A 14,608-nucleotide genomic window follows, 5' to 3' on the forward strand; every position below is an offset into this window, starting at 1 on the left:
GAGAGAGAGAGAGAGGACAGAGATCCATGCATCCCTTTAACTCCTGTTCTTTTTCATTTTGCAAAGAAGCAACTCATTTCTTCCTCCGCTTTTTAAAGTCTGGGCGGAGCATGTCTGGCCACTCTCCCAAAGGGACCTTGTTGGGAAACGGATGATGCTCAGGGGAGCTTTGGTTGTGCATCTATGTGCAGCGCATTTCTGTGTCGCTTCTTGCCGGAGAGAAAGAAAGAGAGAAAGGAAAAGGAAGAGGGGCCTTTTATAGGGAGATGAAAAGATGGAGAGGGGAGGCACGGTGTGTGTGCATGTGTGCAATAAAAAGGAGGCCAGGGAAGGTAGCGCACTGTTTCCGCAGTGACCTCTACTATGCTCTGCAATGCTGGGTTTCCACAGTGTGGGCAGGTCCCATCCCAGCATTAAAGGCAGACCGACACAACAAGCGAAGCAAGGGATCTGGTGCCGGGAATGCGCTGAGCACCTGCAAGCTGGAAGGAGACCAAGCCCATGCGCCCACATGTGCCCCTTCTTCTCCCTAATAGGAAGGTTTCTCTGATGCAGCTGCAGAAGGAGCAAAGTCAAAGAAAGGTGAGGATTGGGTTGGCACGGAGCGGGGGACCCACATCGAGGGCACCGTCGGCGGGGGCGAAATAGGGGCGCACATGGGACCTTGTCGGGAAGTGAAGGTGAAAACAGGCATGGGAGGTTTTTATCTCACAAGCCCCTGTGCTAAGTTGTTCTGCGTTGCTATTCTGGGCCTTTCTACAAGGTAGGAAGCCGCCTCCGACTATTTCGGGGTGATTTGCGGCTCCTTGCACATGGTTTAAAAAAAATGCAACATCCCTGTATGCCACATCATTAAATGCAAAATCATTACATGCAGCATCATTAAGTGCCACATCATTACATTCAACAGCATTAAGTGCAGCATCACAATGTCACAAATCATTAAATGCAACATCTTTCAGTATTGCTCCATGATATCTGACACGATTAAGTGCAAGAACCTTATAGGCAACATCATTAAATGCAACACCATTATATGCAGCTTATTTAAGTGCCACATCATTATATTTGACATCATTAAATGGAAGATCCTTATAGTCAGCATCATCATAGGCAACTTCATTGTGTGATGTTTGTCATTATACACTATGGGATGTGTAGTTTCCAGACTGAGGGGTATAGTAGTACTTTAGTCAGACCGCACTTGTGTCCAGCTCTGGGCACCAAGAGGGATATCAATGCCTTGGATGGTCAAAGGTCCCGTCAAAGGTCCAGAAGCCAAGCTTTATGTGGGGCTCTATTTCAGAGGAAGGAACTGGCAAACCACCTCCGAGGATCCCTTGCTTAGGAAAGTAACGTTTTATTTTCCGTACCAAAGGAAAACCCTCTGAATTTGGGACCACGCCCAGTTCTGGAGCGAAACACCAGCGCATGATATGACCAGTGGTGCAAAAGTGCTCTCCTGTGGTCCGGCTGAGATATTGCCGGTGCCGTTTTATGCCACGTTAACAAGTTGGCAGGACCTCTCTGTTGATATCTCTCCAAATACCCAAAAAGAGGTGGTTTTGCATGTCAGGAGCCCTGATAAAATGAAGAAAGGAGAAGAGAATGGGAGCAAATCGTAATATGGATTGTGTCCCCCTTTTCAGGTATTTGGATGCTGCGATCCAGGAGCCTTTGCCAAGAGAGGATGAAGAGAAGGCAAAGCTGTGACCTGTTGCAGTGACATTGGCACTATCTATCTGTCCGTCCGTCCGTCCGTCCATCCATCCATCTGTCCATCCATCCGTCTGTCCGTCTGTCCATCCATCCATCTATCCATCAATCTATTTATCCATCCCTCCCTCCCTCCCTCCATCCCAAGCGGCACGCTCAATTCCAGGAGGACACAATCTTGGCTGCCAATGTCATCCCACCTTCCTGACAACAACAACAAAAACAACAACTAATTTTACCTCACAGTCTCATCCCTTGCGCCGGAGGTGACTCTTCCAAGGTGTGTTTCTATCCAGGAATCGGCAGCTGATTCGAGGATTCCCAGTTCCTCTTCCATCAAGAGAACTTCCTTGGTGCCCTCCATCCCAGACCTTTGCTCCTGGCCTGACCAATTCGGCCCAAGGTCTGCCCAGTTTGAGACTTTGGAGGAGACTCCACTTTCAGGGCCACACCCGCCAACCAGGGAACCATGCCCCATCCCTATCGGGGTCTTGGAAGAGCCGGGGTCCTCGGGGGGCTGTTGAGGAAGACCCCAAAGGATTGGGAACCCCTCGTCCCCCCGGGGTCTTTGTATGCGCTTGGCGAAGGAGTCCACCTCCGTCTCGGGAAGGCTTGACGTTGGCTCCATGAACGCCACCTTCCCCATGAAGGTCGACACCATGGTTGGGTCCGGGGTGCCCATCGATGCCAACCAGAGCCATGAGAAACCCAGCGGCTTGGAGGACGTCTTTGTTGGCGCTGGAGGAACCGTCAACATCAGCCTCAACGGAGAGGAGGCCTTCCATCTGCCCACCTTCTCTGCGGCGGCCAAGGTCCGCGTGGCCTTCACGGTGCTCCTCTTCTTCTCCTCGGCCTGCTTCAACCTGGCGGTCCTCCGGACGGTCGCCCAAAAGTACCAGCGCAGGCCTCACCTCCGCATCCTCCTCATGAACCTGGCGGCGGCCGACCTCCTCGTCACCTTTGTGGTGATGCCGCTGGACGCGGCGTGGAATGTCACCGTCCAGTGGTACGCGGGGGACGTGGCATGCCGCCTCCTCATGTTCCTCAAACTGGTGGCCATGTACGCCTCGTCCTTCGTCACAGTGGTCATCAGCCTGGACCGCCGGGCGGCCATTTTGCACCCCCTGAGCGTTGGCAAGGCCAAGAGGAAGAACAAGGCCATGTTGTCCGCCGCCTGGGCCTTGAGCTTGGTCCTGGCGCTGCCTCAGGTCAGTGGACAATGGGTCATAATGGCCGATGCTGGTTCAACAGTGGATGGGATGGTCAGCAATGAGAGACATTTGGGGCTATTTCTCTATTTTTGTTTTAATTGTGCGCATTCAAGTCGTTTCCAAGTTATGGTGATATATTGATTAATTAAAAATAGAAGGCGAGAGGTATTAATTCTCTAAACCATCCAGTCAATAATCAAATGGAAAACCCTGTGATAGGGTTGCCATCAGTCAGATACAACTTGAAGACACACAACAACGACAACGAGTCCCTGGTGCACACTGCTGCCTGGTGCGCCATTTCTCAGGGTTGGAAGGGGCCATCAAATTCAGTTCAAGTTCTCCATCTAAAGCAGCGGTTCCCTAACTTTGGTCCTCCGGGTGTTTTGGACTTCAGCTCCCAGAATTCCTGGCTGTTGGCTTCTGGGAGTTGATGTCCAAAACATCTGTAGGATTAAATTTTGGAACCACTGAGCTAAAGGAGCTTTCCAGCTGTTTGTGTGTCCAGCACACAATGTGCATCAGTCCTGCTGCTTGACAGTCACTTTGCTGGACACACAAAACAGCTGGGGATGCTTTAGCCAGCGATCAGGGGGTTGGGTTTGATGGCTTCTGGGGGACCCTTCCAACCCCGAGAAAGTGACCACTGAGCAGCAGGACCAATGCACAATGGGACCGATACACAACATGATGTGCATCGCATCAGTCCCAATGCACATACGGCAGCAGTGTGCATCTGGCGCTCCTGTCCTTGTGTGCCTTCAAGGCGTTTCCAACTCTGTAAAACTTGGGCAGCTGTGTATAGGGAGAGGCACCCCTCCAAGTCTCAAAGTCCCAAACCTTTTGGGGTTTTAAACGTCACCTCCATCCCTCGAATTCTCGGTTGAGACCTTTCCTGTTTTCGGATCTGACTTCGGTGGCTTCTCCTCCCCAGATGTTCCTCTTCCGGAGGGTCAGCCGCTCTGGCCCCGTGCACTTTGTCCAATGCGCCACGGTGGGAAGTTTCCAAGCGCACTGGCAGGAGACCATCTACAACATGTTCACCTTCTCCTGCCTCTTCTTGGTGCCGCTCCTCATCATGGTGCTCTGCTACTCCCGCATCTTCATTGAGATCTCCAGGAAGATGAAGAAGGCGTGCGGTGAGCAACAAACCCTGGGGCCTCCCTCGAAGGGCTGGCGGGTGGGAAAGGAGAAGCCAACATGCAGGTATGCCCACATTAAGACCTTTTGCCCGTTGAAGAAGCCGTCGGAGCTTCCAAGGTGCATTATCTGCATAGAGGTATCACTCTTTGTTGTGGGTTTTGGAGTATTGCAAGTGTGGTGATTTGGTTTGAGTGTTGGACTATGACTCTGGAGTCCATGGTCAAGCAAGGATTGGAGTCATAGTCCAATGCTTCGGTGCATCTCCAAATGCACCTGAGAAAGTATACTTAAGCCTCATGCTGCCAACTTCTTTCCATTGTCTCACGTTGATATTTTTCCCCTCCTTTCCGCAGCGTCCCCCAAATCCCGGGAGGTCCACCTCCGCCGTTCCCACAACAACATCCCCCGCGTGCGGATGCGGACCCTCAAAATGTCCGCTGTGATCGTGCTGACCTTCGTCATCTGCTGGACGCCCTACTATCTCCTGGGCCTGTGGTACTGGTTCTCCCCAGAGATGCTGACCCGGGGGCAGGTCCCGCCGTCCCTCAGCCACATCCTCTTCCTCTTCGGTCTCTTCAACGCGTGCCTTGACCCCTTGGTCTACGGGTTCTTCGCCATGCATGTCCAGACAGGCGGCCAGAGGCGGGGATGTTGCTGTGCCCGGGGGAGGAAGGAGGCTGCTGGGTCCCCCGCCTTCAACGCCTCCTTCCGGGTTTCCAGCCCTGTGCCCTCCAAACCGCCAAGGAAGAACCGGGAGCAAAAACCCAGATCCAAGAGAACGGGAGACGAAAAGGTGGAGTTTTACGGGAAGCGGACGGTGGAGGAGAGCTTGATCTGAAAGGCGGAAAACGGAGGATGATCCCTTCTCCTTTGTTGGACACTCTTTTCCTTTCCTGCATTCGAAGCATGAAGTCCTTGGGGGAGAATTTCTATAGCAATACTTGTAAGACCTGAGCCACTGACCAACAATACAGAGTATTTTCTCAGTACAAAAGGTCTGCTCTCATGCTTTGTTTTAATTCATGGTTACAACTATGAAGTAGGCTTACTCAAGTATGACGGCTATACTACTCCGCTGGGATCAATCCCCAAATGGAGCAAGACTATGGACTCTTAAAATCAGGTGGATTGGTGGGAATCCACTTCTGGTTCCAAAAAGCCCATCAGCAATATCCTCTATAGGCTGCTTAGTTAGGTCTACATAGCTATATACTATCTCCTGACCCCATTCCCACCTTGGAAGCCAGCAATCTGCAGGTGAAGCCACCCCAGTAGGTTCCCATATATATGTGTGTGTGTGTATCACATACATATATGTACAAACACACAAACACACACACATACGTGAGAGTTCCTGCATGGCAGGGGGTTGGACTGGATGGCCCTTGTGGTCTCTTCCAACTCTCATGATTCTATATATACAAAACACATACACACATATGTATATATATATACACACACACACACACACACACATATATATTCTTCTATGGGGAAAATACCTTCAGGGTCCTTCATAAGGCTAGTTTGTTCAGAGATCTTTGTGGCTGCTTCTGAGAACCGACCCACAATGAAGGTCCAAGCGAGTGGCACTTGGCGATCTCTATCACACCAGAGGTTGCATTTAATCCAGCTCTGCCCTTTCAACATCTCAAAAGCAAACAATGAGCCAGTTCTTTAAAAAAGCAAACCATAGCATTTTTATTCCGAATGTAACTTCCAGAGAGGCCCTTCTAAGCCAAAAAGAAAACCACAACGATCTCTATGCGAAAGAGGGAGAGGGAGAGGAGGGCTGGCTGGCTGTCAAAAGACACCGACGGCTGAACGTTTCAACTAGAAGCGTCAGCACAGAGACTGATGCAAACAAGAATAAAACCCCAACGGGACAATAACCAAAATGAAAGGGAGCATGGGCCGTGGAGGTCCTCCTCTGTGAATCGCCTGGTGCCAAGTTCATCGATGGTTTACACAGGGACGAGAGGTCGGTTCTCCTCCCGGTTCAGCGCCTCCTTCGGTCAGGACTGCGGCTCCTTCTGCGGCCGCCCCTGGCAAGAAAGAGAGAGAGAGGGAAGGCCAGGCGGTCAGCTGCGTTTCTCCCAGTCAGAGCTGGGTGGGAAACTCTGGGGAACCAGGGAACAGTCTTCTGCCCTTAGACCCACAGAGTTCAAAGGGGACCCAAAGGCCATTAGTCCAACCCCATTCTGCCATGAAGGAACCCACAACTTGAAAGAAGTCCATCCAAAGTGTATTTAGAATCGTAAAGGTAGAAGAGACCCCCAAGGACCATCCAGTCCAACCCCATTCTTCTGCCATGCAGGAACTCACAACCAAAGCACTCCCAACAGATGGCCATCCAGCCCCTGTTTAAAGACCTCCAAAGGGGGGGAAGCTCACCTTCTCTTTCCTTTGGGGGGTCCCCTGACGAAGCACCAATCCACGCTGATGGGTTGCCCCATGAGGTCCTGCCCATTCAGACCCTCCATGGCCGCCTGGGCCTCTTTGTAGGTTTCGTATTCCACAAGTGTGTAACCCTGTGAAGCACCAGGAAAGGGATCCATCAGAGGAGCTGCTTCCCGCATCCAGACTGCTAATGCTTCCCAGCATGCCTTCCTCTTAGCAGCATGACATATGGCCAAGCAATAAGGCGATGGTAGGCCGACCCCTCCATGCTCCTCTCCAGAAATCCCTCCTGACTCCCTTGCTTCATTAAACACAATTCATTTCACATCCCACCCTATTTATTGCATGATGCAATAAAATCCATGTAACCAATTCAAAACTCATAAGCAGGAGAGTGTCTGGTTACATCTGTCTTTGCATGTATGCACAAACCCCGAGGCGACAGGGTCACCCCAACCCACGGATCCCGCTATCTCCACCCCAATCTTCCCGTCCTCTTACTTTCAGGTACCCCGTCCGCCGGTCGAGATTCAAGTGGAGGTTCTTGATCTCCCCGAACTCCGCAAACTTGTCGTGGATGTCCTCCTCGGTGGCTTCCTCGTGGACCCCCGTGACAAAGAGGATCCAGCCTTCCACCGCTGAGAGAGACGGAAAGAGGCGTCAGATGGACTTACTTGGGCAACGGGGAAGAAGGAGGGCCGCCCCACGCGGAGCCTACTCTTGGCCCACAGACTCACATCTCTGAGGCCCCGGCTCATCTCCGTCTTGCTCCACGCTGTCATAGTCCTCTCGAACCCGGGCCCTGGAGCCTTCCTCTGAACAACACAGGAAAACGCTTTGTGAATGAGCAGGAAATGAGCCAAGAAGGGCCATCCCTTCCGACCCCAATCTAGAGGACTTAAGACTAATATTGTTTAATTAAAGCCCCTCCTTCCATTAAAAAGGCAATAAAGACTATTAAAAGCCCCTTCCTTAGAAACAGTCACAGACATATTAAGACGGGTTGAGTTCCCCCTTTATGGCCCCAAATGCTCAGGACCAGAACGTCTGGAATACATTTGCGTACATACGGAACGAGGCGCCTTTGATCTTCATTTGTTTTCTCTTCATCTTTAATGAGAGATACCTTTTTTATTTTATCTTTCATCTGCTTTAATGTTGTGATAATGATGACTATGATTCTTAGTGCTGCCTCACCTGAGCCAAAGCCTCTGCCTTTCCTCTTCTTTGCCTTCTCCTTCAGTTTGTGGATGCTTTCTGTGGAGAGAAGAAAGAGGATCCAATCAACTGACCGTCAAACGTGACGCACACAAAATGGCCGCCCGGGGGGTCCACGATTTAGAAGAGCCCACTATCAATTGTGGCCGACATTTGTGTCTCTTTGACTTTTGTGGCTTTGGTTATTCGTGGTTTCAGTAAATATGTCCTCTCTGGGCATCTCTGAGGGAGAGGTTTTGCTGGGAACTGACCATAGAGTGGCGCCGGAGGAGCTAGAGATGCCTAGAGAAAAGGCCTCCAGAGGCACTCTATGGTGGGCACTGACCACAGAGTTGGACCCAGAAATGCCTAGAGAGGCGTCCTCTTAGGTCTTCAAAAGGGGGGTGGTTTTACTTTGGGTTTCCCCTCCTCCTTGCGCTCTTCTTCCTTGCTCTCCTGGATCCAGAACCAAAGGCAGTGAAGAGCAGCTGCTGCTGCTGCAGGCTTTCAAGCCTTTCCCACAGAAGGAGCCACAGCATTGGAAGAACTCAGGGCAGGCTCTCTGCCATTCGGAAGGCAAGGAAGGAAGGAAGGGCCCTTGGCATCCAAAGGCCTCAGGAACAGGTTGGCAGGTAGATAGACAGATACACACACACACATACTCTCTCTCTTTCTCTCTCTATATGATATATATATATACACACACACATATATATTCTCTCTATAGTATATATATATATAATATATACACATATAGTCTCTCTCTCTATACATATATATACCCTATATATATATATATACACACACACACACAAATGTATATATATACACACACATAGTCTCTCTCTAAATATATACATATATGTACCATATATATATATATATATATATACACACACTATATATATATATACTATATATAGTATGTATATATAGTATAGTTACATACTATATATATATATGTACACACAATATATATATATATATATATATATATATATATGTACACTCTCTCTCTGTCTATATAGTCGCGTGGATAGGAACCATAAGAGAATATTGGTGGACACTGGCCTACCTGGCAGGGTTGTTGTTGTTGTTGTTGTTGTTGTGAAGCCTGATGGGAGATTTTGGCTCCCAAAGGTTGGAAAAGCGACTTTGAAAGGAACTGCTGCCAGCCTGGGGACCCCTTTCCCAGCATCAAGCAGCCAGGAGAAAGGGAAGGGGTCTCAGTTAAGGGTCAAAGGTCACTGTTGCTATAGTGTAACTACAATTGTAATTGCAAGCGTTACTCCAAGGCTCCCTGGGCATTATTATCATTATCCTTATCCTTACCGTCGCCGTCCTCGTCCATGGCGAAGTCCTCGCCGCCCGCCTCGTGGAGGTCCAAAACATCCGCCATCCTCGCCCCCAAAACGGCTCAATGCCTGCGTCTCAACCGGGGAAAAAGGGCGCTTTGCGGCCTACAAAGGACAAGCGAGCGCCACGGGGAACTGCACTGCGCCTGCGCGCTCCTCAGGCGCAAAGGCTCCTGGGAAGGAGAGGGATAAGGGAAGCAGCGGAGGCAGAGGAAACATTTTGAGGCGGTCACGGCGCCACGCATGCGCAGGGGCTTCTGGAACGAAGGGAGCGGGAAGCCATCTTAGTAAGGTCTGCTGGAGAAAGGACTTTAAACGCGGCCATCTTGGGTAGGTCTCATTTCCTTTCGGTGAGGGCTTCTGGAATGAAGGGAGCTGGAAGCCATCTTGAGAGGGTCTGCTTGAAGAGGGTCTTTAAAGGCGGCCATCTTGGGAAGGTCTTATTTCATTTTCCTATGTTTTCTGAGGTATTTTTTTGTCCAGAAAGTAACGTCTCTAAGAGTGTAACGTTCTTCTCTCCCCCCCCCCGCTTTTGTAAAAGGGAATATATAGCCCTCTTGGCGAGCCCACCCCAATCCCAAACCTACTGCTTCAGCCCAAAGAGGCTGCATCTACACCTCAGAATTAACACAGTTTGAGACTGCTTTAATTGCCATAGTGCCATACTGAGGGAATGCTCTCATTTATGTGAGGTATTCAGAGAGAGATTTGTGACTGTCTTGCTGGACTTTAACTCCCACCATTCCCAGTCGGCAATGGTGAGGGATAATGGGAGCTGCAGTCCAATATCTGGAGGGTGACTTTGTCTTTTGACCAAAGAAGTCCCAGGGACTTCATGGCTTGGGATTAAAAATGGCGCAGGGAAAGAAATAAGGCAAACAGGCTCCCAAAAGGGAAAAGAAAAGGCTGTTTATTGTATAAAAACTATACGTTATAAAAACAGTACGGAACTTGTGCGGCGAACGCCGGCGGAGGAAAGCGGGCAGCGCGGCGGAAACCATTTTGAAAGGCGGGCTCTGAACTAGAAAAACCAGCACCAAAAACCCAGAAAGAGTACAAACAGTGAGCCAAGGAAGGAAGGAAGGAAGGAGTGACGGCTGGGGCCTGCCCAGAAGAAAAACCCCAAAAGTCAGGTCTCTCCGCCAGAGAAATTCAGGAGCTTCACTCCTTTGGTCTTAATTTCACAAAGTTCAAAGTGAAAGCAAAACATCCATCTACAAACCTCCAAAGGACGACTTTATAAATGTGTTTAAACGTTAATACTATAGTGTAAACAAGGCTGTATATAAAAATAGATATACATATACATATATATAAAAGTACAAGACTGGTTTGTTTCTGGTACAGGAATGGCCAGGAGCAGAGACCAAAGGAATGCCCTCTTCCTTGAGCCTGAACGAGCCACAGCATTCTCTGAACATGGAGCCATGTCCATTCTCCCTTTCTGTTTTGGAGAGACTTTGTTCTCGGGGAACAAGACCCCAAAAGCCTGACTCCAAAGCTGTCCTCGAGGAGGATAAAAAGTCTGCAAAGCTGCCCAAAACGACCTGTTTTTGTACCTGGCTTCGACCATGTGCTTCCCCAAAAGAGAACCGCAAAGACAAGAAGGGCTAGTGATGCTGATAACTACTGATATACAAAATTCTCTTCTGTGGCATTAAAAGAAGGAGGACTGCTATGTATGGGCCACAGTCTCCCCTTTGCCCCAAACTTCCTATCCTGTTGCAAAGAATCCTGTATGAAAAATGGGGGACACACTTCGTCAGATGATGAAGCTTCTCAAGAGGTGACCAGGTCCATCTTAAGCACCCTCAAAATGGGTCCCAGGAAGGGATATTAAGGCTTGGTCTAGCTCCCATCTAGGTAAAACTAAGCAGAACCCAGCTCCTTGGGGAGCTTAGGTTTCTCCTGTAAGCTGTCCCTTTGTGTTTTATATTTAGTGTTCTATATTCCTTCTCCAGCTAGTCACCTTTAAAACACCCTGTTTTGCTTATTCCCAATTGCCCAAGGTCTTAAGGGAGTGTATGGAAGGCAGGTCTTTAGGCACAGAGGAGACAGAGTCTCCAAGTGCCCACTTTATTTCCCCCTCTGGGCACAACCATGTCCTTTCCTCCCAAGCGCACTTGACCTGAAGATCAGCCCTGCCTTCCATGCGCCTTGCTCTGACTTTCTATATATACACAGTCAGTATTGCTACTTAAGAGTCCTGCTCCTAGTTTTAGTCTCTCTCTGTCTCTCTCGCTCTTTAAACAAAGTGCCTATATAATGTTTGCGGTCTAGAAATGTTTTGGGAACGCTCAAGCCAACCTGCAGCTGCTGCCCAGTTGTGAAGCCTCTGTATGCGTTTGGGGAACCAACAGCTGAACATGGAGATGACTTTGCCACTGCGGTTTCTTGCGACACAATCAGAAACGAAGCGCTGCGACGGCGGCATGTGATGGCGCCCACAGCTTTAAGGCCAACCATATAAGCAGAAACACAGTACAAGATTAACTTCAGTATAAAGGCAAACACAATTCTAAAAGCAAAGTCGCTGAGGTTAATCTTTTGTTGGCGTCTCTCCTTGACTCCGAGTAAGGCATTTGCCTGCCACAAAGTTAAAGGAGTCTGGCTTCACGAAAAAGACGGAGCTGGCATGGGAAAAGTGAGCGCTCGGTTGTGTAAATGTGTTGCGGGAGGGAATATTTGTGTAGCCCTTTAGAAATAGTAGAATTATCCTTCCTCCGCAAGAGGCGAGTATGGAGAGACCAAACTGAGAAGGGCATTGGACTCAAACCTCTCTAGAGCAAGGAGAACTCCGGTGATGTTTGTGCAGAAACCCCTTCTGATTGCAAGCCATCAGTAAAGGAACTACTTCGGTTGTTACAGCACTACGAATAAAAAGACAACAGCAAGCAAACAAAGAATGTATGTACATGCCCCTCTCTTTGTAACTTTAGGAAACCTCCAGCCAAAGACCGGGGGATTTTTGCCACAAGGTTTGAGGCATCCAAGTGACGCCAACATTGCAGCATCTCAAACCCTGGAGAATAATAGCAAGGGGTGCCTTAAAGGCTGTGCTTCTCAGGCTTGTGAGGGAACATGGAGCATATCAAGCTACGTAACTTCAGAGATATACCTTTACCTTCCATATAGTTATGCATTATATCCCTAGTTAAAAACAAGAGTATTTTTCTGGCAACGCTACATTTCCACTTAATACTGTACAGTACCTGGATAGGACTGAAGCCTAACTGAGTGTCAAGTCTATTCAACACTCAAAACACGACATTAAAGTTGTGCTGTATAAGAAATTCTCTAGCAAAAGAGGGGGGGAAATGGATCCGGAGACATCTGAGAATCAAACCTCTCTCCAGAAATTTAAACAAGCGAGTTTCCAAAATGTGCAAATGGCCCTTGATTGAAGAAGAGTGGCTGAGAAAAGGGAAAGGCAACGAAGGGTCTCCCCTTTGCCAAACCCAACACTTTGCAACCTGATTAGACTTCGCAACCTGCAAAATCCCAAGCGTTATGCTCCCAAACTGGTAGCATAACCAGTGAGGAAATCTAGTATTTAGTCCCCTCAGATTCTACCGCAGCTCTAAGCCAGACCTTTCGAGCGGATTAGTCCTGGAAGGGAGGGATTGGGGGAAAGAAAGAGAAGAGCACAAGGTTCCTAGCAGTTGGACGAATGCATGTTCCCCAGCTGTCCAGCCGCCAGCATCAGGATGTCCTTCTTCTCCTTGTGGAACCGCAGCTCCTTCCCAGCCAGCCGGGCCTCCTCCAGCTCCTGCTCCGTTGAGGCCAGCTCCCGGGAGAGGGCCCCGGGGAGGTTCTGCTCCCGGCTGACCCAGTCCATGGCCATCTGGTTCCGGATGTCGTCGTCCAGAGCCCGGTGGGAGTAGTGGGCCAGCACCTCCTGGCCGAGAAGAGGGAGAGAAAGGGCTCCGGGTCAGATTGCAAAGGGAGATGCATTCTGCACCTCCCAAAGCTATGAGATGGAGAAGGCTGTGGTCGGCCCCAGGGAAACCTCTGGCCCTGGGATGGTGGCCCTTGCCTTAAAGCTAAAGAAGCCTCAAAGCGGGACTGGCGCAGACACAGCTTGGTTGCAGCAATGAGGAGGCTGGAGCAACAAAGCTCAGGAGAGGAAAGCTCCTCTTGCTAATATACACCTGGCCTGGATCCAACCAGAAGCCAATGGCACTCCAAAAACCTGCGTGGAGTACACACACTTACAGGCAGAACCCTTAATCTCGGTTTTATCCAGGTATGAGGGACTATCTGCCTCCCCAGATGTTGAGATTGCAACTCCCATCACTTCTTACTTTTGATGGTGCTGGCAAGGCATGATGGGAACTGTGATCCAACATCTAGAGAGCCAAACATCCTTTATTTGACTAAAACCATCCATTAACAGACACATGGGCATCCTTGTGTGTTGTCTCGCCTGACTCTCCCTCCCACATTGCATTGGGAAAAGGCACCCCCCAAAAGAGGCTTGGCTTGTCCTCTGAGGATTCAGGGCCCCTTCCGCCGCCGGAAGCGCTTACCTGTCGCGAGCACTGCCTCTCTCGCATGGCTTTCAGGCTGCCATTCCAATGCAGCAGCTGGAAGACTGTCATCAGCTCCTGCCAAAGGGAAAGAGAGCAGCTGGGAGCACCGCTTTAACACCAACGAAACAAAGGGACGGAAATGAAGCAGATGGCCAGCGACAAGCATAACGCTCTTAGGGGAAGCATAGCTACATATTCTAAGGACAAAAAATCCCACTTCTGCTCAGCTCTATGGCATCCTGCACTCCTCCGTCTTTTCCTCTGTGTCCTTCGAGGTCGACTGACAAATCCTGAAGCGCCCCCAGAATGCAAAAGACCCTGGGCTCTACTTCATTGGATTCAGGCCAGGTAATGCTGGATCAGTGCAGGGGCTCCACAGTGGTCTGGATAAGTCCACTAACTCCAAACAAGATGGATGTCTGGTTAGTATACAGTGGCTAAGTCTGCCTGCTGGGATCCAACACAATCCATCCCATGTTTTCCCTATTCCTGGTATTAAAAGCCACTCTCCAGCTGCAACATCATATGGCAGAAGGATCATAAGGCGACTGATTGAACACCCAGCTTTTCCTAAGACCTTTTGTCTGTCTCGGGGGGCTTACAAAAAGTGCAGTGTTATTCTAAGGGCTCAAGACAACATCGGTCTGTGGCCGGGATGGATAGGAAAAGCTGCCTCGGGAAACGCTCTGGCATCTGCAGATGGATTTGCAGAAAACCAAGAGGCGTCTCATGTGAGCCCTTTAAAAACACCCGAAGAAGCAAGCGCCCATAAACCCCTCTAAGGCAGGAAGCCCCACGCTTATGGCAAAGAAACAAATGGCGGAGCCGCTCTGCATAAACAGCCCACTAATGTAAACCAAGCTCCCGGACTGTTACTATTTATGGGGCAAACCGACGGAGACGGAGACGTCGCAGCAGTTCCCCAAACAAAGCGTCCGGCCGAGGAGGCGCCTGCCTTCAAGGAACAGCCTGGCTCTGCTCCAGCCCCTCCGGCGGAAGAGTGGGGTCCGCTTCTCCCTTGGCCAAAGGCCTCCTTTAGTCTCCAGTGCTGAGC

At 49.9% G+C, this 14,608-nt stretch overlaps 3 protein-coding genes across 3 annotated transcripts in view; 1 reads left to right on the top strand and 2 right to left on the bottom strand.

The window, feature by feature from the left end:
• The first annotated feature begins 2,146 nt into the window (after positions 1-2,146).
• Positions 2,147-5,019, top strand: LOC121915305 (gonadotropin-releasing hormone II receptor-like). Its single transcript, XM_042439416.1, has 3 exons — positions 2,147-2,924; positions 3,862-4,066; positions 4,424-5,019. The coding sequence occupies exons 1-3, from the start codon at positions 2,289-2,291 to the stop codon at positions 4,906-4,908; spliced, it is 1,326 nt and encodes a 441-aa protein (XP_042295350.1). The 5' UTR covers positions 2,147-2,288; the 3' UTR covers positions 4,909-5,019.
• A 727-nt stretch (positions 5,020-5,746) lies between these two features.
• On the bottom strand, positions 5,747-9,190 carry RBM8A (RNA binding motif protein 8A). Its single transcript, XM_042439422.1, has 6 exons — positions 9,000-9,190; positions 7,668-7,727; positions 7,208-7,285; positions 6,972-7,108; positions 6,465-6,601; positions 5,747-6,115 (listed from the first exon to the last, which is right to left on the bottom strand). The coding sequence occupies exons 1-6, from the start codon at positions 9,064-9,066 to the stop codon at positions 6,070-6,072; spliced, it is 525 nt and encodes a 174-aa protein (XP_042295356.1). The 5' UTR covers positions 9,067-9,190; the 3' UTR covers positions 5,747-6,069.
• A 721-nt stretch (positions 9,191-9,911) lies between these two features.
• Positions 9,912-14,608, bottom strand: part of LIX1L (limb and CNS expressed 1 like) — an 8,694-nt gene continuing 3,997 nt past the window's right edge. The window contains exons 5-6 of the mRNA XM_042439418.1: positions 13,552-13,629; positions 9,912-12,920 (exon numbers count right to left, since the gene is read on the bottom strand). Of these exons, the coding sequence (XP_042295352.1) occupies positions 12,678-12,920; positions 13,552-13,629 (321 nt within the window). The 3' untranslated portion in view covers positions 9,912-12,677. The remainder of the gene's footprint in view (positions 12,921-13,551; positions 13,630-14,608) is intronic.

This window comes from Sceloporus undulatus, chromosome 9 (genome assembly GCF_019175285.1).
Source record: "Sceloporus undulatus isolate JIND9_A2432 ecotype Alabama chromosome 9, SceUnd_v1.1, whole genome shotgun sequence".
Classification (NCBI taxonomy): Eukaryota; Metazoa; Chordata; class Lepidosauria; order Squamata; family Phrynosomatidae; genus Sceloporus; species Sceloporus undulatus.